A 24,809-nucleotide genomic window follows, 5' to 3' on the forward strand; every position below is an offset into this window, starting at 1 on the left:
TAGTCAAACTTATATAATGCTTAGTACTTCTATCCTAAAAATGTATTAATGTATTCTTTTATTGAATATTCAATTTGAATCTCTTTCTGCTCCAGCTATGTTCTAAGCTTACTTTTGTGACTTTTGTGCAAGTCTACATTTTAGTTGTGTTTTGTAATTTTGTATAAAATTGTATAAAAACATATATTTTTGTAAAAAATACAGTCTATAATTTACTGATTTAACACATTAGCATTGTTTAATGTGAATTGCAAAATAATAATTGCAAGCATAATAACAGGGTCACATGAATTCTGCATTTTTACTTAACTTGGATATTGTGACCTATAGTGTCCATAAAAAATAGGGCAAGACAAAGCACCAACCAAAGTCCCCATAAAAAAATGGCCTAGTGTTCATAACATTGTGCCACTTGTCTCCCTCCTCGTATTAAAGCTGGCATCACTGAAGGACAGTGCACTGAACCTGCAGGGAAGATGTTTTCCTCTCCAGAACTAGCCCAGTGGGTGTGGTTTTGCAAAAGCCTCCAAAGTTTCTAACAAAAGAACAAATCATGGGCAAATCATTTTTATTCTGCACACATTTGGTCCCCAACCTGGGGCTCTCCAGCTATTGAAAAACTTCAAATCTCATCATGTCTAGAGAGTCACTAGCATTGCATGTTGGTAGTGGTAATTTTGCAACAGCTGGAGAGCCACAGGTTGGAGACCCCTGGTGTGAAGCAGAGACACTGGCCAAAAGTCTACTGTTTTTAGGTTTAATAAATGTCCAAATGATTGTCAACCCTGCCCATGCCTTTAGTTTAAAGAATTGTATATTTTGTTGATTGATGAAATATCTTTATTAATATCTGCTTTTTCCATTTAGCTGTTCCAAACTTAATTATCTTTAGATTAATTTGATCTCAAAATTCATTGTAAAGATTTAAGATTTTGCTTCCTAATACTACATGTAGCTTTCACATTAAACTGCTAAAAATTATATTAAATATCCCTGATACAGTGTTGCAAGATGGAGGTTTATTAAAGTGAATGTTCCCTTTTAATATATTTTTGGTTTTAGGTTTAACATTCTGTTCTGATACATTTTGTAATATTTCTTGGTAGGAGCTCCAAATCATCCCCTTACACTTAGAATAAAATAATAAGATTCTGCCTGTCTGTAACCGCGACTAGACAGAGCTTTATGCATACAGTTTTATTATTAAGGTCATGCTAGCAAGTTGGACCCCCCCCCCCAAGTGCTGATGTTGTACCACCATTATATAAAAGTGAGGGACGCCAATGAGCATTAGGCCCTGCTCACACCAGCGTTGTCCTTCTATTGAGGGGTTTCCGTCGACTGCGCTATTGATTCCGTCAAAACAACTAAACCCGTTCACTACGGTGACAAACGGAAACCATTAGCAAAGTTTACGTCAAAATTGAGATCAATGGTGATGAAATGGGAGCTAAGGTTTCCGTTTACCTTCCCGTTGAGGGGTTAACCCGATGGAAACCTCTGACGGAACCCCTTAACGAAAAGGCAACGCTGATGTGAACAGGGCCTTAGTCATAAAAAAACAATTCCTCCAAAAATTTATTTTATAGGATGTTTCTTATTTTTTCAGTATTTCAGACAGGTCAGCAGGGACAGCAATCCATTCTGGAGGGTAGAGTGCTTCATACTTTATAAATTTTAGATATAAAGCATCAGGTGCACTGTAATTAGTTAGGTGCATTGTTTCACCACCTGCCAGGCTTGCAGCCCAAATACCAAATGTTCCAAACGTCATAATAGTGTGGTTACAATGGGCCAAAATGGCAAAGTCCCGAGCAGGGGAACCTTCAATGCCATCTCCAGCAAAGTAAACATCTCCATAGGAATTATTCATATTCTGCTTACACCAATCCATCCCATTACTGGCCACTACAAATATTGGGTTCTGGTACTTGTTCCTAAAGTAATCTGTGGCCTTCTGCAGGTATTTTTTGTCTGCTAACACTCCTTGCTTTAGTTGATCAAATTCTTTTACGTAGTCCCCTCTACGAACATGAACCCCGACAAATGTTACGTTTTTCCGATTACCCCTCACTTGTGTGAGATAAGCGTTGGCTTCATCTTTAACAAAATCATGAAATGTAAATTCTTGTAGGACTTCATTCTTCATATTGTTATAAAAAGTCCAGGAGGTCAGGCAACCTATGAATTTCACATTCTCCCCTGTGATATTGCGGTATTCGGGACTCATCCAATTATGAATTTGGTATTCCTTCCACTTAATACGCTTATCAGAATCCTGAGAAATTAAAGGTAAATTGATTTTGAATAGTGAGGAAAGAGCCTGATGCATCACAGGCAAAATGTAAGCTCGATAGCCATTCATTTTTGCTAGAGCGTAGAGAGCTGCATACTCCCCTATCTGGTTCCCTAAGCGTCCTTGGGGTAATATAGTCATCATACCCTTCAATGGTCGGATTCTATTTGAAGCTATTTGAGGTAGATTTTCTTCACTGCTGACCTTAGATAGAGTAGAGAAAATCCCTTGACTGATAGAAGAATTGTACCAATAGGACAAATTAATTACTGCTAAAAATCCCACGAAGATGAAGATCAGAAAACAGTTCTTCATGTTTGATGTTCCAGGTTGATCAATGCTGCATAAAAAATAGAGATGAATAATTAAGAAAATTAAGACAAAAAAAAGAAGCAGGCAAGTAAAATGTATACATTACTTTAGGACATAAAAAATTGGTGCAGACCAGTAGTGGCCAAATAGTAGATCACAATCTAACAGTAGTCCTCAGATCTTGATATTGGGCCACCAGGACATTCTATTACAAATTTCAAGAACCGATTGTGAAATTTCCTCCTCAAAGGTTAGTGTTTGAATGTCCCGTCAGGTGCGTATTACAGGGAGGGCACATGGGGTACATGCTCTGGGGCCTCCACAATCTAGGAGGACTAGGGGGCCTCAACCTCCTACCCTTCCTGATGGCTGTTGTGTTCCTACCCAGCGAGAAGAGGTGGCCATGCATGTGTCTCTCTCTGAGTGAGTCTAGGAGTCGCTGGCTTGACCTAGGTACCGGTCACCACCAATTCCTAGTGAACTGCTCATTGGTGAATTATACAGAGACTTGTGAGTTTTGACCAATGGTATTAACTTGTATGGGTCACACACTTCCTGAAAGCTAATATACACTCTAGCACAGTTCATGGTCATGTATGAAGGCATGGCGGTTGAGCAAATTAAATCGCTTACTAACTATAGCTGCTATCACTATTATGGGACACTGGATCATCTGATGAAAATGCATGCAAAGAAATTGTAGCAGCTACCTCCACAAGCTATATGGACCTGTCCCTAATCTCATGGTAGATCCCCTGATTCACTCCTGGTGTAGGTAGTTCATTTTTAAATAAAACTTCACTTATACATATTGGCTACCATCAAAGACCGAATTTGAACGTTTTATTTCACATGTATAAAAATCCTACTTAACCGACTGAGCCTGAGCCTTAAGGACTGAGCCTGTTTTTAAAATCTGTGCTGTGTGAACATTTTAAAGCCTTTTTTGTATCCCAGTGATTCTGAAATTTTTTGTGACATATTGTGCTATATATATATATATGTTGTAAAAGTAGGCAGAAACAATTAGTATTTTTTGATTAAAACGCAAAACTATTAGATCATTTTTAGAAAAAGTCATTTATTTTCTATTTTAAACACTAATATGTCACATATTTATGTACTTGCTGTACTAATGTGTTATAAAATTTATATTTCCATATGTCTACTTTACTTTAACAGCAATGTATTTAAAATATTTTCCATTTTTAAATGTATTACAAAACTTATACAGTGAAGGAAATAAGTATTTGATCCCTTGCTGATTTTGTAAGTTTGCCCACTGTCAAAGACATGAACAGTCTAGAAATTTTAGGCTAGGTTAATTTTACCAGTGAGAGATAGATTATATAAAAAAAGAAACAGAAAATCACATAGTCAAAATTATATATATTTATTTGCATTGTGCACAGAGAAATAAGTATTTGATCCCCTACCAACCATTAAAGAGGCTCTGTCACCAGATTTTGCAACCCCTATCTGCTATTGCAGCAGATAGGCGCTGCAATGTAGATTACAGTAACGTTTTTATTTTTAAAAAACGAGCATTTTTGACCAAGTTATGACCATTTTTGTATTTATGCAAATGAGGCTTGCAAAAGTACAACTGGGCGTGTTGAAAAGTAAAAGTACAACTGGGCGTGTATTATGTGCGTACATCGGGGCGTTTTTACTTCTTTTACTAGCTGGGCGTTCTGACGAGAAGTATCATCCACTTCTCTTCAGAACGCCCAGCTTCTGGCAGTGCAGACACAGCCGTGTTCTCGAGAGATTACGCTGTGACGTCACTCACAGGTCCTGCATCGTGTCAGACGAGCGAGGAAACATCGGCACCAGAGGCTACAGATGATTCTGCAGCAGCATCGGCGTTTGCAGGTAAGTCGATGTAGCTACTTACCTGCAAACGCTGATGCTGCTGCAGAATCAACTGTAGCCTCTGGTGCCGATGTGTCCTCGCTCGTCTGACACGATGCAGGACCTGTGAGTGACGTCACAGCGTGATCTCTCGAGAACACGGCTGTGTCTGCACTGCCAGAAGCTGGGCGTTCTGAAGAGAAGTGGATGATACTTCTCGTCAGAACGCCCAGCTAGTAAAAAGTAAAAACGCCCCGATGTACGCACATAATACACGCCCAGTTGTACTTTTACTTTTCAACACGCCCAGTTGTACTTTTGCAAGCCTCATTTGCATAAATACAAAAATGGTCATAACTTGGCCAAAAATGCTCGTTTTTTAAAAATAAAAACGTTACTGTAATCTACATTGCAGAGCCGATCTGCTGCAATAGCAGATAGGGGTTGCAAAATCTGGTGACAGAGCCTCTTTAAGGCTGGGTTCACACAACCTATTTTCAGACGTAAACGAGGCGTATTATGCCTCGTTTTACGTCTGAAAATAGGGCTGCAATACGTCGGCAAACATCTGCCCATTCATTTGAATGGGTTTGCCGACGTACTGTGCAGACGACCTGTAATTTACGCGTCGTCGTTTGACAGCTGTCAAACGACGACGCGTAAATTGACTGCCTCGGCAAAGAAGTGCAGGGCACTTCTTTGCAACGTAATTTGAGCTGTTCTTTATTGAACTCAATGAAGAGCAGCTCAAGATATACGAGCGTCACAGATGCCTCGTATATTACGAGGAGGTGCATTTACGGCTGAAACGAGGCAGCTGTTTTCTTCTGAAAACAGGCTGTCATTTCAGCCGTAAATCACAGCTAGCATGTGAATATACCCTTAGAGTTCAGCCTCCTCCAGACCAGTTACACGCTCCAAATCAACTTGGTGCCTGCATTAAAGACAGCTGTCTCAAATGGTCACCTGTATAAAAGACTCCTGTCCACAGACTCAATTAATCAGTCTGACTCTAACCTCTACAACATGGGCAAGACCAAAGAGCTTTCTAAGGATGTCAGGGACAAGATCATAGATCTGCACAAGGCTCGAATGGGCTACAAAACCATAAGTAAGACGCTGGGTGAGAAGGAGACAACTGTTGGTGCCATAGTAAGAAAATGGAAGACATACAAAATGACTGTCAATCGACATCGATCTGGGGCTCCATGCAAAATCTCACCTCGTGGGGTATCCTTGATCCTGAGGAAGGTGAAAGCTCAGACGAAAACTACACGGGGGGAACTTGTTAATGATCTCAAGGCAGCTGGGACCACAGTCACCAAGAAAACCATTGGTAACACATTACGCCGTAATGGATTAAAATCCTGCAGTGCCCGCAAGGTCCCCCTGCTCAAGAAGGCACATGTACAGGCCCGTCTGAAGTTTGCAAATGAACATCTGGATGATTCTGAGAGTGATTGGGAGAAGGTGCTGTGGTCAGATGAGACTAAAATTTAGCTCTTTGGCATTAACTCAACTCGCCATGTTTGGAGGAAGAGAAATGCTGCCTATGACCCAAAGAACACCGTCCCCACTGTCAAGCATGGAGGTGGAAACCTTATGTTTTGGGGGTGTTTCTCTACTAAGGGCACAGGACTACTTCACCGCATCAATGGGAGAATGGATGGAGCCATGTACCGTCAAATCCTGAGTGACAACCTCCTTCCCTCCACTAGGACATTAAAAATGGCTCGTGGCTGGGTCTTCTAGCATGACAATGACCCAAAACATACAGCCAAGGCAACAAAGGAGTGGCTCAAAAAGAAGCACATTAAGGTCATGGAGTGGCCTAGCCAGTCTCCAGACCTTAATCCCATCGAAAACTTATGGAGGGAGCTGAAGATCCGAGTTGCCAAGCGACAGCCTCGAAATCTTAATGATTTACAGATGATCTGCAAAGAGGAGTGGGCCAAAATTCCATCTAACATGTGTGCAAACCTCATCATCAACTACAAAAAATGTCTGACTGCTGTGCTTGCCAACAAGGGGTTTGCCACCAAGTATTAAGTCTTGTTTGCCAAAGGGATCAAATACTTATTTCTCTGTGCACAATGCAAATAAATATATATAATTTTGACAATGTGATTTTCTTTTTTTTTTTTTTATATAATCTATCTCTCACTGGTAAAATTAACCTAGACTAAAAATTCTAGTCTGTTCATGTCTTTGACAGTGGGCAAACTTACAAAATCAGCAAGGGATCAAATACTTATTTCCTTCACTGTAAATATGAAGGTCATTTTGAAACTTTTGATAATTTTGAAGAACACTTTGTTTTCATGCACTGAGCAAGGTTGGCAGAGGCTCAGAGGTGCCAGAACATAAGGAACCCCCAAAAATGACACCATTTTAAAACTACACCCCCCAATGTGTATTGCATTTTTTAAGTTCATCGTTTTTGTGCAAGAACATATGTAAAGCAGGTGTGAAAAAAATAAATAAAGTTTACTTCCAACATAGTACATGAAACTGATGAAATGCACCCCAACATTTATTGCCCAGTTTCCCCTGTGTTTAGAAGTACCCCCGCTTAGGCTGTAATCTGCTGCTTGCCCACACAGTGTGGCCCCAAAGCAGAGGAGCACCGTTTGACTTTTTAGAGCATAATTTTAGCTTAAATGACTTACGGGCCCCACTCCGTGCCTGCAAAGGATTTTAGCAGGCAGAAGAATGTGACACCCCTAGAAGTGACCCCATTTTTTAAAACGACAGCCCCTAAGGTATTTATCTAGTGGTATAATAAGTGTTTGGACCGCTAGGTTTTCATAGCAAGAATCATGGGATTTAGGTTGTAATTTTTTCAACAAAACTATTATTTTTGGGGCATGGTTGCCTTCCACAGCATATTAACCCCTTTCCGCTATGGTCAGTTTTGATCTTGCTGAAAGAGCCTAATTTTTTAAATCTGACAAGTTGGTAATAACTTCGGAATGCTTTTACCTATCCAAGCGATTCTGAGAATGTTTTCTCGTGACACATTGGACTTTATGTGACTCTCGTTACTTCCAGTATTTAATTGTGAAAAACACAATTGGACTAACTTAATGGATTAGTCCGAAGAAATATCACAAAATATTAGTGATGGGGTAGGGAGGTAAAAAAATTTAATAATTAAATCAATGGCAGGGGCAGGAATAGGGCACTTGTAAACAGATTACCTCGTGATGAGCAATGAGGTTGTTAAAAATTGGTCTCGATAATGTCGTTAAGCCCATTGGGATGTAATGTGGATAACTTATATATCCAATAGTTTTCCATTTGTTTCATCTTAATAAATCTATTGGGAATGGTGGTCTCTATGTGTTTGATAGGGGTTACAGTGACTCCAGTAAGGGGGCAATTGAGGGTTGTGTGATCTGTTCACAAGTGCCCTATTCCTGCCCCTGCCATTGATTTCATGATTTAATTTTTCCCTCCCTACCCCATCAGTGACATTTTGTTATATTTCATAGGAACTATAGTCGTATACCAAGTTGTTTTCCGCTCCTGTTTTCTCTATTGTTGCTCTTTGTCTCCCTCTTCTCATGTGTCACCCTTCCTATGCTTATCTTGTTCACTCTCCCTCCTTCTTTTTTCCCTCCAATAGTCTATATCCTGAGTGTTATCCCCCCTCTTTTATCCCTCCCCTTTCAATTTTCTATCACTCATTCTGGCTTTTCACCAACCCCCACCCTCTTTTTACCCAATGTACATACTCTGCTTTTTCTAGTTCGCCGTCTGCAGCTTATATATCCCGCTGCTTGCAGTATAAAGCCCTTTTTAGTGCCCCGCACAGTATATGAACACCCACACCGTATAATGCCCCATTAGTGCCCCCCATACAGTATAATGCTATAATGCCCCCATAGCTGCTCCATAGAGTAAAATGCCCCCATAGCTGCCCCCCACAGTATAATGCCATCTTTACTGCCACACACACAGTATAATGCCACCTTTACTGCCCCCACAGTACAATACCCCCTTTTGCCCCCACACACAGTACAATGCCCCTTTTAGTGCTCCCCACACAGTATATTACCCTCTTTAGTGCCGACAACACTGTATAATACCCCCGTTTAATGCCCTCACAGTATAATGCCCCTTTAGTGCCCCCCACACAGTAAAATGCCCCATAGCTGCCCCATACAGTATAATGCCCCCATAGCCCCCCCAGTATTGTGCCCCCTTTAATGCCCCCACACAGTATAATGCCCCTTATTGCCCTCCGCCACAGTATAATGTACCATTTAGTGCCCCCACGCAGTATAATGTCCCCAAGTGTCCCCACAAAGTATAAATAATGCCTTGGAGGCCCAGGGAGTGAGCGTTGTTTTGTTTTCACTTACCAGTGGGCGCTCCTTCTCTGCTTCGGCCCTGGCGCTGCACTGATTTGGACATACAATGCATTGCAATATCATGTGACACGTCATGTGTCACTTTCAGTGCAGTGCCAGCACCGAAGCAGAGAAGAACCGTCCGAGCCAGAAGGCAGCTGCAGAGCAGCTGGGCCCAGGCGCCAGGGCCAGTTTTAGACAGAGAACTGCATCGCTGATTTCTAGCGCATCCAGGAGTGTTGCAAGCCCCAAAGCATATGTCTCCCCTCTCACACAGTGACTGACTGGTAGATCTAATACATTGCACTACATAGATAGTGCAATGTATTTGAAGAAAACTAAATCTGACAGTTGGACCTTCAAGTCCCCTAGTGGGACTTAAAAAAAAAAAGCGGAAAAAAAGTTTTAAAACATATAATAAAAGTTTCAAGTAATAAAATAAAACACAATTGCCCCTTTTAAAAAAACAATAAACCATACATATTTGGTATCGCCGCATCCATAACGGCCTGAACTATAAAAGTATTATGTTATTTACCCCACGCGGTGAATGGCGTAAAAAAACAAAAAACCTTAAAAAACCATACCAGAATTTCTGTTTTTGGGCACTTTGCCCTACAAATAAAGAAACAAAAAGTGACCAAAAAGTCGCATGTATCGAAAAATCATACCAATAAAAACTATAGGTCGTCTCGCAAAAAACAAGCCCTCATACAGCTGAGTCGACAAAAAAATTAAAACGTTATTGTTCTCAAAACTTATGCATTGTAATTTATTAGTCAAAGTAAAATGGGTTTGTCCGGGCACATCGATAGGTCATCAGTATGAGAAAACCGATCCGTGCCCGAACAACCCCTTTAATGTATGGTCCTGGGCCTTGGGTCTGAATTTTTGTGTTTCTATAGAGGCTGGAAATGACTGCAGAAGCGAGGAGCAAAGATGTGTCATCAGGAGTAGTCGCCATACCGGTCTGTGTCATATCGAGAAGAAAAGATAACGACTCCCATCAGAGAAGACTTCACTTGTGAGTCACTGGATCTATGGAGGATCTATGGAGGATCTGTCCCCTCTCCAGACATGTTTGTTGTAGGAAATCCTTGTATTCCACATAAAGTCTTTGTGTACCCAGGACTAATAGACAAATGCGTGTTACCATTCCCATTTTCAGGAGGATATGTCCCTACACAGTGTAATACTGTCAGCGATGGTTGGAGACTGTCAGTATGTAGGGACACAGATCTTTGACAAGAGGAATCGTAACACTCATTTATCAATGATCGCACAAAAAGGTGGTGTTCACTATAGACACGGCAGAGCGGCAGAGTGGGGACGGGGGGCCCAAGTTTGTGGAACAGCCCAGTGCCTATTGTCTACTTAATCCACCACTGCATGTGGGGCATTTTTTTACTCGGGATAAATTGCTTTACAAATGTTGTGGTGTTTTTCTCCTTTAGTCCTTGTGGAAATGAGAAACAATTAGCTAAACCTACATTTTCTTTGATAAAATTTAGATTTTAATTTTCACGGTCTAGTTCCAATAATTTCTGCAAAAAAAACGGTGCAGTCAAAATGCTCACTATACCTCTAGATAATTTCCTCAATGGATGTAGTTTCCAAAATGGGGTCACTTGTTTCCACTGTTTTGTCCGCTCAGGGGCTTTGCAAATGCGACATGGCTTCCGCAAACCATCCCTGCTAAATTTGAGCATCAAAAGCCAAATAGCGCTTTTTCCCTTCTAAGCCCTGCCGTGTGTCCAAACAGCCGTTTATGACCACATATGGGATATTGTTTTACTCGGGAGAAATTGCTTTACAAATGTTGAGGTGATTTTTCCCCTTTAGTCCTTGTGGAAATGAAAAACAATTAGCTAAAGCTACATTTTCTTTGAAAAAAATTTAGATTTAAATTTTTACAGCCTACGTCCAATAATTTCTGCAATAAACCTGTGGGGTCAAAATTCTAACTATACCCCTAGATAATTTCTTTGAGGTATTTAGTTTCCCAAATGGGGTAACTTTTTGGAGATTCCACTGTTTTGGCATCGCAAGAGCCCTTCAAACCTGACATGGTGCCTAAAATATATTCTAATAAACAGAAGGCTCCAAAATCCACTAGATACTCTTTTGCTTCTGAGGCCTGTGCTTCAGTACATTACCACACTAGGGCCACATGTAGGATATTTCCTAAATCTGCAGAACCTGGCCAATAAATATTGAGTTGCATTGATCTGGTAAAACTTTCTGTATTACAAAAAAAATGGATTAGCAATGAATTTCTGTACAAAAAAAAATGACATTTGTAAATTTCACCTCTACTTTGCTTTAATTCCTGTGAAAGGGTTAAGAAACTTTCTAAATGCTGTTTTAAATATTTTGAGGGGTGAAGTTTTTAAAATGGGGTGACTTATTGGGGGTTTCTAATATATAAGACCCTCAAAGCCACTTCACAACTAAACTGGCCCCTGTAAAAATAGCCTTTTGAAATTTTCTTGAAAATGTGAGAAATTGCTGCTAAAGTTCTAAGCCTTGTAACGTCCTAAAATAATAAAAGTATGTTCAAAAAATGCTGCCAATCTAAAGTAGACATATAGGGTTGTTAATATTCAACAATTTTTGTGTGGTATAACTCCTGTCTTACAAGCAGATACATTTAAATTTAGAAAAATGCAAATTTTCATAATTTTTCACTAAATTTTGGTGTTTTTCACAATTAAATACTGAATGTATCGAGCAAAGTTTGCAAGTAACATAAAGTCCAATGTGTCATGAGAAAACAATCTTAGAATCGCTTGGATAGGTAAAAGCATTCTGAAGTTATTACCACATAAAGTGAAACATGTCAGATTTAAAAAATGAGGCTCTGTCAGGAAGGTCAAAAGTGGCCAAAGAGGGAAGGGGTTAAAATACTTATATTGTCTACTACAATACCCTTTGAATTACCTTCACAAAGTTACGCTGAAAAATCCAGAGAAAGCTCGGTGGCGAACCAAATATTTATCTCAAATTACCTAATTTAAAATCCACATTTAGACCCTGGGGTATCAATGTGCCTAATCAATGAATCCATTCAAGCTCCTTCCGCTTTAGACGAGCAAACCTATTACCACCCCTATTTGAAATTGGTTCATGGTCAATAATGAGAAATTTTAACTGCCGTTCTGAATTTCCTGCTTCAGAAAAGTGTTTCGATACTGGTAAATCCAGACGTTTCTCTCTGATTGTGTACTTGTGGTTGTTGATACGCGTCCTGAAATCCAAAGTGGTCTCACCCACATGCCAACAACACCAGGGACACTGCATCAGATATATGACAAATGAAGAACTGCCAGTCAAATAATGATGCATATCAAATTTCTTATCTGTAAGGGGATGTACAAAACTATCGCCTTTAATTATTAAATTACAATTAAAACAATTTAGACACGGAAAACAACAAATCCTAACTGGTCTCAGATGAGACTGAGAATCTTTCTTTGAATATTTAAAATCAGCCTTGACTAATTTGTCGCGTACATATTTGACACGTCTATATGAAACAAGTGGTGGAACCTGAAGTCCTGGTACATTTTTAAGGCAATTGCCCATAACGGGCCAATGTTTACATATAATCGTTGAAATCAAATTACTATGTTCTGTGTAAGAAGTTCTAAATGGAATTCTATTAGGGGCTATTAGAATTTTTTTTGTACCCAATAGAGATTGTCGATCCAATGTACGTACCCGTTCCTAATGTCTAGAGGTAAGCCCTTTGGGATAACTCCTATCCAGGGCCGCATCGTTCATGAGGCAAGATGAGCATCTCGCCTCAGGCGGCGGCCTGCTGCCTCTCTGAGGGGTGGCGGCGCCACTGAAACCAGTCGCCGCCACGCCCTCCTGCATTAATTGTACCTGCGTCTATAGAACGCAGGCACAATTACATGCATAAGTGCTAAATGGCCGGGCACGTTGCGTGGCCAACAATTCAGCACCTTACAATGATGCTGATTGGCAGAACAGAATGACTTGCCCCGCCAACCAGCGCCTTTCGACGACGCGCGCCGCTTCCTTTGTTGAAAGGCGCTGATTGGCGAGGCAAGTCATTCTTCCCTGCCAATCAGCGCCTTTCAACGACGCTAGCGGTACGATGATGTAATTGCATTGCTTGCATCGTTCAACCCCAGCAGAACTGCTCAGAAGAGAGCAGGCCTGCATTGGAGGATCGATGGGATTCAAATTGAACCAGATATGTATCTTGTGACAGCAGATATAGAATCACTCTATACCAGTATAAGACACCATGATGGGCTGGAGGCGGTCCGCTTATTCTTGGGGACCGGCAACCAGGATAGCCAACTTTGTGACTTGATTTTGGAGTTATTACAATTTATTTTGTCACAATTGTTTTGTATTTAAAGATTCCTTTTATTTACAGAAACCGGGTACTGCTATGGGGTCGCTGTGCGCTCCGTCCTATGCAAACCTGTTCCTCGGATGTTGAGAGAAACAGATTTTCCATGGGAACGGCGCCTGCGCCGCTGACCGTGTGCTTTCCTGGTTACGTTATATTGACGATATTTTCTTTATTTGGCAAGGATCGGAGTCTGGGCTGATGAGCTTCATTTTGCAGCTGAATGAAAACCCATTTAACATTAAGTTGAAATACAACGTGTTGAATTTTTGGATATACAGATTTTTTCAGATAACTCTGGCTTTTTACATATAGATGCTTTCCGGAAGGCAACATCTGTTAATGCTCTGCTGCATGCCTCATCAGCCCACACCCCATCCACCATTAAAGCTATCCCGGTTGGTCAGTTCCTCAGGATGAGGCAGATCTGCTCCTCAAATGCTTTATTAGAACTGCAATCTAAAGATCTCAAATCTAGATTTAAAGACAGAGGTTATAGTAACAGAACCATAAAATTGGGATATAGGAGAGGGAGAGCAAACCCCCGTAGCGCTGAGAATCCGTACGAGAGAGCACGTACGTGTCATTATGGGGGCCAGTGAGATCGAGGATTTAACACAGTTAAAGACATTGCCAAGACATTTTAAATTATATCATGGCTGCAATCCCAGAACGTTATCAGTGTGGGGGATTGACAAAATACATTATGGCTTCAGGAGTGGCAACGTGAAGAGAGTTTTGGCACAAAAAGAATGTAAATGGATTGTCCTATTGGAATCAATGAAACCTTATGGACTTTACGAAAAACTTAGTTTTGTTGAGGAGGTCAATGTAGAAAAAAAAGGGGTAGCCAGGTTAGAGAGGGGTCAGACTATATTGGTGGGGGGAGAAACAGAATGTGGGGAGAGGACTAGACAACAAGATAAGGAGATCCTTTCGTTACAAAACATCAGTGTAAATAAAAAGGACCGATTAATGTCAAATCACATTTCTGATAATAAAAGTGAAAAACTGACAGGCAAGTTAAAGTGTATGTTCACAAATGCCAGAAGTCTAGCAAGCAAAATGGGGGAGCTGGAGGCCTTGATACTGGAAGAAAATATAGATATAGTTGGTGTTGCTGAAACATGGCTGGACTCTTCACATGACTGGGCTGTAAATCTACAGGGTTTTACACTTTTTCGTAAAGACAGGACAAATAGGAAAGGTGGTGGTGTATGTCTGTATGTGAGAAGTGATATGAAGGCGAGTGTGAAAGAGACAATAGTGGGTGAAGACTGTGAGGAGGTTGAAACCTTGTGGGTGGAACTAGAAAGGGAGGTAAACACTGAAAAAATTACTTTTGGTGTAATCTATAGACCCCCCAATATAACTGAGGAGATGGAAGGTCAGATATATAAACAGATGGAGCGGGCTGCACAGGCGGGTACTGTAGTGATAATGGGAGATTTTAATTTCCGGGATATTAATTGGTGTCATGGTTCGGCTTCAACTGCAAAGGGGAGACATTTCCTCAACCTGTTGCAGGAAAATTTTATGGGCCAGTTTGTGGAAGACCCGACTAGAAGTGAAGCTCTGTTGGATCTGGTCATTTCTAATAATGCAGATCTTGTTGGGAATGTCAATGTTCGTGAAAACCTCGGTAACAGTGATCATAATATAGTTACATTTTACCTATACTGTAAAAAACAAACGCAGGCTGGGAGGGCAAAAACATTTAATTTTAAGAAAGCCAATTTCCCCAGGATGAGGGCTGCAATTCAGGATATAGACTGGGAAGAACTAATGTCAAATAATGGAACAAATGATAAATGGGAGATTTTCAAATCTACTTTGAGTTATTATAGTGCAAATTTTATTCCTACAGGTAATAAGTATAAACGACTCAAATTAAACCCCACATGGCTTACACCTTCTGTGAAAGGGGCAATACATGACAAAAAAAGGGCATTTAAAAAATACAAATCTGAGGGTACAGCTGTAGCCTTTGTAAAATATAAAGAGCTTAATAAAATCTGTAAAAATGTAATAAAATTAGCAAAAATACAAAATGAAAGGCAGGTGGCCAAGGATAGTAAAACAAATCCTAAAAAATTCTTCAAGCATATAAATGCAAAAAAGCCAAGGTCTGAACATGTAGGACCCCTAGATAATGGTAATGGGGAGTTGATCACAGGGGATCAAGAGAAGGCAGAGTTACTAAATGGGTTCTTTAGCTCTGTATATACAACAGAAGAAGGAGCAGCTGATGTAGCCGGTGCCAGTGCTGTTAATATATCAGTTGATATACTGAATTGGATGAATGTAGAGATGGTCCAAGCTAAATTAAATAAAATAAATGTGCACAAGGCTCCGGGACCAGATGGGTTACACCCTAGAATTCTTAAAGAGCTTAGTTCAGTTATTTCTGTCCCCCTTTTCATAATATTCAGAGAATCTCTAGTGACTGGTATAGTGCCAAGGGACTGGCGCAGGGCAAATGTGGTGCCTATTTTCAAAAAGGGCTCTAGGTCTTCCCCGGGTAATTATAGACCAGTAAGCTTAACATCCATCGTGGGGAAAATGTTTGAGGGGCTATTGAGGGACTATATACAGGATTATGTGACAATAAATAGCATTATAAGTGACAGCCAGCACGGTTTTACTAAGGACAGAAGCTGTCAAACCAACCTAATCTGTTTTTATGAAGAGGTGAGCAGAAGTCTAGACAGAGGGGCCGCTGTGGATTTAGTGTTTTTGGACTTTGCAAAGGCATTTGACACTGTCCCCCATAGACGCCTAATGGGTAAATTAAGGACTATAGGTTTAGAAAATATAGTTTGTAATTGGATTGAGAATTGGCTCAAGGACCGTATCCAGAGAGTTGTGGTCAATGATTCCTTCTCTGAATGGTCCCCGGTTATAAGTGGTGTACCCCAGGGTTCAGTGCTGGGACCACTATTATTCAACTTATTTATTAATGATATAGAGGATGGGATTAATAGCACTATTTCTATTTTTGCAGATGACACCAAGCTATGTAATATAGTTCAGACTATGGAAGATGTTCATGAATTACAGGCAGATTTAAACAAACTAAGTGTTTGGGCATCCACTTGGCAAATGAAGTTTAACGTAGATAAATGTAAAGTTATGCATCTTGGTACCAACAACCTGCATGCATCATATGTCCTAGGGGGCGCTACACTGGCGGATTCACTTGTTGAGAAGGATCTGGGTGTACTTGTAAATCATAAACTCAATAACAGCATGCAGTGTCAATCAGCTGCTTCAAAGGCCAGCAGGATATTGTCGTGTATTAAAAGAGGCATGGACTCGCGGGACAGGGATGTAATAATGCCACTTTACAAAGCATTAGTGAGGCCTCATCTAGAATATGCAGTTCAGTTCTGGGCTCCAGTTCATAGAAAGGATGCCCTGGAGTTGGAAAAAATACAAAGAAGAGCAACGAAGCTAATAAGGGGCATGGAGAATTTAAGTTATGAGGAAAGATTGAAAGAATTAAACCTATTTAGCCTTGAAAAAAGACGACTAAGGGGGGACATGATTAACTTATATAAATATATTAATGGCACATACAAAAAATATGGTGAAATCCTGTTCCTTGTAAAACCCCCTCAAAAAACAAGGGGGCACTCCCTCCGTCTGGAGAAAAAAAGGTTCAAGCTGCAGAGGCGACAAGGCTTCTTTACAGTGAGAACTGTGAATTTATGGAATAGCCTACCGCAGGAGCTGGTCACAGCAGGGACAGTAGATGGCTTTAAAAAAGGGTTAGATAATTTCCTAGAACAAAAAAATATTAGCTCCTATGTGTAGAAATTTTTCCTTCCCTTTTCCCTTCCCTTGGTTGAACTTGATGGACATGTGTCTTTTTTCAGCCGTACTAACTATGTAACTATGTAACTATGTAACTATGTTCCTTTTTATAATCTCTGCTATCTATGCCTTTTTTTACTAATTGTGTTCTGTATTGTATGTTATTTGTAGGTTTTTTTTATTTTATCTTTTCTTCATGTCCGATTGCATGAATAGTGGAGATTGGATTTAAGTCCTTTGAACACCCTATATAGCGATGTAGCGTGGGAATGAGGATCCGTCGTTTCCACTTTTGGATCTAGTGCTATGCAACTTTTTCTTCTTTTGTCTTTCTTGTCCCCTCTGACACGTTATTGCTTTTGGTTTATTTAATATTTTATTATTATTATATAGGTCAATGTTTTTGATTGGGTTAATAGTATTTATTTTATTTGATAAATTTTAGTGCGTGCTATTTTGTAATATATATTTGATCGATGTATATTAGCATTTCTTCACTTTTATGCATATTTTATGTATATTTTTTCACATGCAGTTTATCAATATTTTTCCTTTTATTTCATATCTTTTGTGTCTCACTTCATTTATATATTTATGACACCGTTATCATAATTTTTGGCTAAATTCTCTTGTAATTCCTATGCACAGGGCTGTCCTCTTTTGATTTAGTTATACATGCTTTTTGCAGAAATTCATGGGGGATACAATACTCTGCTTACTTTTTATTTGGGTCTGCTATATGAGTTTAAGGAGTCGATCTATGGGGTAGGTATCTTCTTCTTAGCATCTTGGGCTTACATTCGTTTAGATCCATCTCCAGCGATGATGTGCGCATGCTCGCTGTGGACGCTGGCAGCGATGCACGGCCCCCATCGGCTCCTTAGGCACACTGCGCATGTCTGGAACTCCCGTTACGCGTCGGGAATCCGGATGTGCGCTGCAGCGCTTGGAGCCGGAAGTGGGGCATGCCTCGCTTCCGGTCGCGTCAGCGAGCATGCGCCGATTCTCATTGTGGCGATGGTTTATACTCAGATACACTTATCTCTACACTATATAGGGGTCGGATATTGTCAGGACACAGCACATACCCCCTGAGGAAGCACTCACAGCGAAACGCGAGTTGGGGGTCTTTGTGGCAGAGCCAACACTGGTTTACACATTTTTTGCTGTAATGGGTAAGGCTGCCTTCTGACTGATTTGCATGCACTGACACTTTCTCTTATCTCCCCTTTCATCAATCAATAATGTTTACAGGGTACTAGAGGTAATCAGTATAGAACGCATTTTGGATCTACAATAGAGTTATTCAGTGCAGCCTTTCTATCTTTACATGTTATCCAGGAATTTCTCGCTCTATATACCACATTGTTTGTACTAGAGTCTTGTCTTTATATGTTTTTTTAAAGTGTTTCTCATATTTGTGTAATAAAATTGTTATATTGTTATATATTTCTGGCTACATGCTCTATTTTTTGGTATGGTTTATATAGTTATGGAGCTGCCTGCAGGGTAAATCATGAGGGGATGTTGGTTTTAAAAACATCACACAGCTTTAACAAAAATGCTGTCACGGTCACAGGGTATGTGAACCCACTAGGCCGCTCCGCCGTAGTGGAGAAGCAGCTGACCAGGTCACAGTCTATATGAAAGTCAATAGTAGATAGTAATGCTTGGGTACCTGAACTAGTCCAGACGGTGGCTGTGGCTTCAGCACGGATGGTGGCCGGTGCAGCAGGTAGCGCCAGACGTGGTGGGCAGTATCCGATGTGGCAGAAGACACTAAAAGTGGCAGAAGACACTGGACGTGGCAGAAGACACTGGACGTGGCAGAAGACACTGGACGTGGCAAACGACACTGGACGTGGCAAACGACAGCAGGTGCAGTAGACACGACTCCAACACTGGTAGGCACAGGAACAAGAACAGTACGGGATACAGGAACAGGTAACAGGGCATGGGTAACAACTGGAACGGGAAACACTAAGGGACCATTTGCAAGACAGACTGGGAAAAAACTAACAACGCTCAGGCAAGGATCTGAAGGCCTGGGGCCTTTTTATAGACCAGGAAATCATGGCAGTTGATGATGATGACGATTTCCTTTGTGCGCGCGCTGGCCCTTTAAGGCCAGGCACGAGCGTGCGCGCGCACCCTACGGGACACAGCAGAACGGAGCGGAAGTGAGCGCTGGCGTCTCCTAGGAAGGAGATGGGGACCAGCGCTCACGGATCCATGGCTGCGGGCGTCGGGAGGGGAGTAAACCTGACGGCCCGCAGCCATGGACGCTACAGTATCCCACCTCTTACTCCCCCTCTTCTTGGGGCCAGAGCGAGAGAGGAACTTTTTAATAAGAGCAGGAGCACTGAGGTTCTCTTCTGGCTCCCAGGACCTCTCCTCAGGACCAAACCCTCTCCAGTCCACCAAATAGAAAGTCCTTCCTCCTACCCTTTTGCAGGCCAGGATCTCCCTTACCTCGAATAAATCAGAAGGCCCACTGGGAGCAACTGTGGAACTAGAAGTCTTGCTGTAGCGGTTCAGGACCACTGGTTTCAGGAGGGACACATAGAAGGAGTTAGGGATTCTGAGGGTATGAGGCAGCCACAGCTTATAGGAGAAAGGGTTGATCTGTTGCACAATCTCGAAAGGACCAAGGAACCTGGGAGCAAACTTGTATGAGGGTACCTTCAAGCGAATGTTCCGAGAGGACAGCCAGACTTTAATACGTGAAGGAATAAAAACAAAAAAGCCAAAAAAACGGGTGTCTTCTATGCGCTATTGATCAATAGGATCTTCCAAAGGACGTGTATTCCAAGTTCCTCAAGGATAACGGTATAGTCGGTGTTGAAAGGATTTATTGATACAAGAAGATATAAAAGCACTTTTTAGTGCTTTTATATCTTCTTGTATCAATAAATCCTTTCAACACCGACTATACCGTTATCCTTGAGGAACTTGGAATACACGTCCTTTGGAAGATCCTATAGCGCATAGAAGACACCCGTTTTTTTGGCTTTTTTGTTTTTATTCCTTCATTCATTATTGAGACTTTGTACTTCAAGTTCTCAAACCGGGTCCTATGCTGCAAGCTGATCCTGCCACCAATCTACCGTGGAGGCTACCTAAGTGGAATTTGTTACACTGGATGTTATGCTCCCAGCATAACCCCACCAGGTGAGCGTATTTAGAACCTTGTTCACACGTGTAAAATCACAGTGTCACGCACTATTGTGCGCTTTGTGTTTTTTCTACCTTTCTCCAGACTTTAATACGTGGAAGATACTGAGGTGGCTCTCTTCTCTTTGTATCTGCCTTTCGCTTCATGCGATCGACTGCCAGCAAAATAAAGGACCGGGTCTGTTGCCAGATTTGCAGAAAGTCCCCATATGCAGAGTCAGCAGCGGGTACCTGAGATGAAGTCGACACAGGAAGAGGGACTCTAGGATGTTGACTGTATACAATGTGAAATGGAGTGGAAGTGGTAGACTCACTCGTGTGGTTGTTGTATGAGAACTCGGCCCATGGAAGAAGCTGTACCTAGTTATCGTGCTGTGAAGAGATAAAGTGGTGGAGATAATTCCCCATGATCTGGTTGAACCTCTCAACTTGCCCATTGGACTGGGGGTGATAGGCTGAGGAAACGTCCAAACTCACATCCAGGAGTTTACAGAGGGCTCTCCAAAACTTTGAGGTAAACTGAACCCCCCCGGTCGGACACAATCTGTAGAGGCAAGCCATACAAGCAAAAGATGTGTTGAATGAAGAGACTCGCCAGTTTGGGAGCAGAAGGTAGGCCGGTCAGCGGAATAAAATGTGCCATCTTAGAGAACTGGTCCACCACCACCCAGACAGTGTTACATCCTGCTGAGGGGGGAAGGTCTGTGACAAAGTCCATTGCAATGTGATGCCAAGGGGCATTGGGTACAGGCAGAGGTTGAAGCAGTCCGGCCGGCTTGGAGGGAGTAACTTTGTGAGAAGCACACACCGTGCAAGAAGAGACAAAGTCCAGAACATCTTTAGGTAGCATGGGCCACCAGAAGTGACGAGCAATCAGGTCTCGGGTCTTATGGACACCAGCGTAGCCAGCTATTTTAGTACTGTGTCCCCAGCGGAGAATTCTTCTCCTGTCTGCCAACCGAACAAAAGTCCTCCCCGGAGGGATGTCTCTAATCTGCAGAAGATTAGCAGTGACAATGCAGGACGGGTCTATGATAGTCTGAAGGGACTCCACTGTGTCTTCCATATCAAATGATCTGGACAGGGTATCGGCCCTCACATTCTTGTCAGCGGGACGGTAGTGGAGCAGAAACTAGAAATGGGTGAAGAACAGCGACCACCTGGCTTGACGAGGATTCAGTCATTGAGCAGACTGAAGATAGGTAAGGTTCTTGTGGTCGGTGTAGACCAAGATGGGGTGAGCTGCGCCCTCTAGAAGATGTCTCCACTCCTCCAGAGCCAATTTGATGGTCAGTAGCTTCCGATCCCCAATAGAGTAATTGCGCTCTGCAGAAGAAAAAAGTCTTGAATAATAGCCACATACTACTAACTTTCCTTTGGAGCTCCTCTTGAACAGAAGTGCACCTGCACCAACAGAGGAAGCGTCCACCTCCAATGAGAACTGCCGAGATACATCAGGATGATGGAGGATCGAGGCTGAAGTGAAGGCTTTCTTGAGGCTAATAAATGCGGACTCTGTCTCTGAAGTCCACACCTTGGCGTTCACATGCTTCTTGGTAAGGGTAGAGATGGGAGCCGTCAGAGATGAGAAGTTTGGAATAAACTGCTGGTAGAAATTGGCGAATACCAGAAACTGCTGTATGGCCTTGAGGACGTGGCCATTCCAGGACAGACTTTAGTTTCTCAGAATCCATCTTAAGACCTTGGTCCGACATGATGTAGCCCCGAAAGGCCAAAGACCTCTTTTCAAAGACGCACTTCTCCAACTTGGCATATAAGCGATTCTCCCTTAGTCGCAGAAGAACCTGATGGACATGCTTCTGATGGGTTATCAGATATGGGGAGAAAATCTAAATATCATTGAGATAAACTACAACACACATGTAGAGGAGATCTCGAGAGATATCATTGACAAATTCCTGAAAGACTGCGGGAGCGTTACACAGTCCGAAGGGCATCACTAGGTATTCATAGTGCCCGTCACAGGTGTTAAATGCCGTCTTCCATTCGTCACCCCGGTGAATCCGGATTAGGTTATAAGCCCCCTGCAGGTCTAGCTTAGAACATTTTATGGCTCCTTGTATGCAATCAAACAGCTCGGATATAAGTGGCAACGGGTATTTGTTCTTGACCGTGATCTGGTTGAGACCACGGTAGTTGATGCAGGGTCGAAGAGATTCGTCTCTCCTCTTAACGAAGAAGAAGGCGGCCCCAGCCGGGGAGGAAGATTTTCGTATAAAACCCCTCTCTAAATTCTCCTTGATATAGGCTGACATGGATAAAGTCTCTGGCAAGGAGAGAGGATATACCCGTCCATGGGGAAGTGAAGCATTTGGAACCAGTTCAATGGGGCAGTCATAATTCCGATGTGGAGGTAACGTCTCAGCCTCTCGCTTGCAGAAGACATGCTCAAAACTGGCAGACTGAGATGGTAGATCGGAGAGTGACTGAGGCAGAGGGGGCATAACAGGACAAACTTGTGACCGGCAATGGCTATGGCATCTGGAACCCCATTGAAGAATCTCACCGGAACTCCAGTCAAAAACCGGGGAGCGTAGCTGAAGCCATAGAAGACCCAGCAGGACGGGATTGATAGCCTTAGGTAGTACAAGGAAGGCGATCTTCTCCGAGTGAAGAGCTCCGACCCGTAGTGTCAACGGCTCCGTGATGAACACAATCGTATCGGGCAATGGTAGACCATTCACAGAGGCAACAGCCAGGGGTCTCTCCAGAAGAACTGTGGGTAGATGTAAACGTTCCACTAGATCCTGCTGGATGAAATAAGCAGCTGCTCCGGAGTCAAGATATCGATCAGGAATCGATCATTTGGAAGAGGTTTTAACGGTTGAAGACGTCCCATCTGGAGATGCCTCTCCAACCAACCCTAGATACTGGAGTTTCCCGGTTTCTTTGGGCACTTGTGCACAAAATTACCCTTAAGGCCACAATACATACATAGTCCAGAGGAGGGTCTGCGATGCTTCTCTTGTTCAGACAACAGGACTCTGTCTACCTGCATGGATTCTTAAGGTAGCGCACTAGGGGAAGGCAATAGTGGTCTCTGGACCGAGGGTGCTGGTTTGTGGCCCTGGCTCTCCTGTCAAACCTCTTTAGTGCGCTCCCGGATTCTCATATCAACCCGAGTGGCTAACAGCATTCAAGGTAGAAGGAAGGTCGCAGACCGCCAGTTCGTCCTTGATGTGAGAGGACAGTCCCTGCCAGAAGGTCGCCACCAGTGCCATTTGGATTTTGCAGCTCAGATTTAGCTGAATTTTTTTCTGGGGGCAATGTCGCATTTGCAGAGACCCTGAACTGCCAGTACAGTAGAAATTCCCCAGGTATGATCCCATTTTGGAAACTATACCCCTCAATGAATTGAATTAGAGGTGTAGTGAACATTTTGATCCCTCAGGTGTTTTATAGATTTTATTAGAATTGGGCCGTGAAAATGAAAAAATATTTTTTTTCCAGAAACGTAGCTTTAGCTCATAATTTTTCATTTCCACAAGGAATACAGGAGAAAAGACACCCCAAAATGTGTTACACAATTTATCCTGAGTAGGGAAATACCCCATATGTGGTCATAAACTGCTGTTTGGGCACACTGCCAGGCCCAGAAGGAGCGCCATTTGGATTTTGGATTGCAGCTTATGCTTGGTAGTAGTATTGCTTGGGGTTTTACTTGTATTTCAGTTTATAATGTGGGGGCATATGTAATCTGTGCAGAGTACATCAGGGTATCGAGGAAAGAAGAAGGTAGGATCCAGCGCTGGGTGTAGTTAAAACGGATTTTCTGTTCCAAGTTTAATGGAGATAGATTAAAAGGAAGTCCAGTTGCATGTAGTCCTGGGTAAGTGAGAAGTGGAGGTGCATGTCCTCGGGGCCTACGCGTTTCGGACGACTATCCGCGTCCTTAAACTTGGCTGTAGTGATTTTTGAAATGAGCGCGCTGTCATTTTATACTCAGTCAGCTGATACATGCGTGTCATCGTCTGTGTTGTTTTGGAACGCAAACCGGAAATGATCCATTTGTACTCAGTCAGCTGTTAGTTGATGTGTGTCATCCTCTATTTTGCGTTGGAACGCAAGCCGGAAATGGTCATAGGGTCCTGTATTATCGGTTGGATCTTTTCCGTAAGTAATAGGATTATTCTAAATCTTTGTCTGCATGGACAATTGGGATTATATAATATATTATGTCTGGTTGTGATAAGTGCTGTATGTTAACAATAGTTTTGTTTTGTTTTGATTGTGACGTTTCAGATTTTTGAGTGGATATTTAACAATCACGGAGTCTGGTTTAGATGTATATCCAGGTCTAAAAGAGCTCCCAGAAACCATCATGAACGTTCGTGTTGGCCGTAAGTAATACTAGAACATGAAATTCTATTCGTATATCCGATGATTTATATATAAATGGTTGTGTTTACTTATTGATTGTTGATACATCAGGGTATATGTAATCTGTGCAGAGTACATCAGAGTATATGTAAACTGGGCAGAGTAGATCTGGGTATGTGTAAACTGTGTGAGGAGTACATCAGGGTATATGTAAACTGGGCTGAGTACATCCGGGTATATGTAATCTGTGCGGAGTACATCAGGATATATGTAA

General features: G+C 42.0%; 1 protein-coding gene across 1 annotated transcript; it reads right to left on the minus strand.

Moving 5' to 3' along the window:
• Positions 1–292: 292 nt before the first annotated feature.
• Positions 293–18,953, minus strand: LOC142661541 (galactoside alpha-(1,2)-fucosyltransferase 2-like). Its single transcript, XM_075838956.1, has 2 exons — positions 18,699–18,953; positions 293–2,636 (listed from the first exon to the last, which is right to left on the minus strand). The coding sequence occupies exon 2, from the start codon at positions 2,609–2,611 to the stop codon at positions 1,598–1,600; it is 1,014 nt and encodes a 337-aa protein (XP_075695071.1). The 5' UTR covers positions 2,612–2,636; positions 18,699–18,953; the 3' UTR covers positions 293–1,597.
• Positions 18,954–24,809: the final 5,856 nt, after the last annotated feature.

This window comes from Rhinoderma darwinii, chromosome 10, assembly GCF_050947455.1.
Source record: "Rhinoderma darwinii isolate aRhiDar2 chromosome 10, aRhiDar2.hap1, whole genome shotgun sequence".
Lineage (NCBI taxonomy): Eukaryota > Metazoa > Chordata > Amphibia > Anura > Rhinodermatidae > Rhinoderma > Rhinoderma darwinii.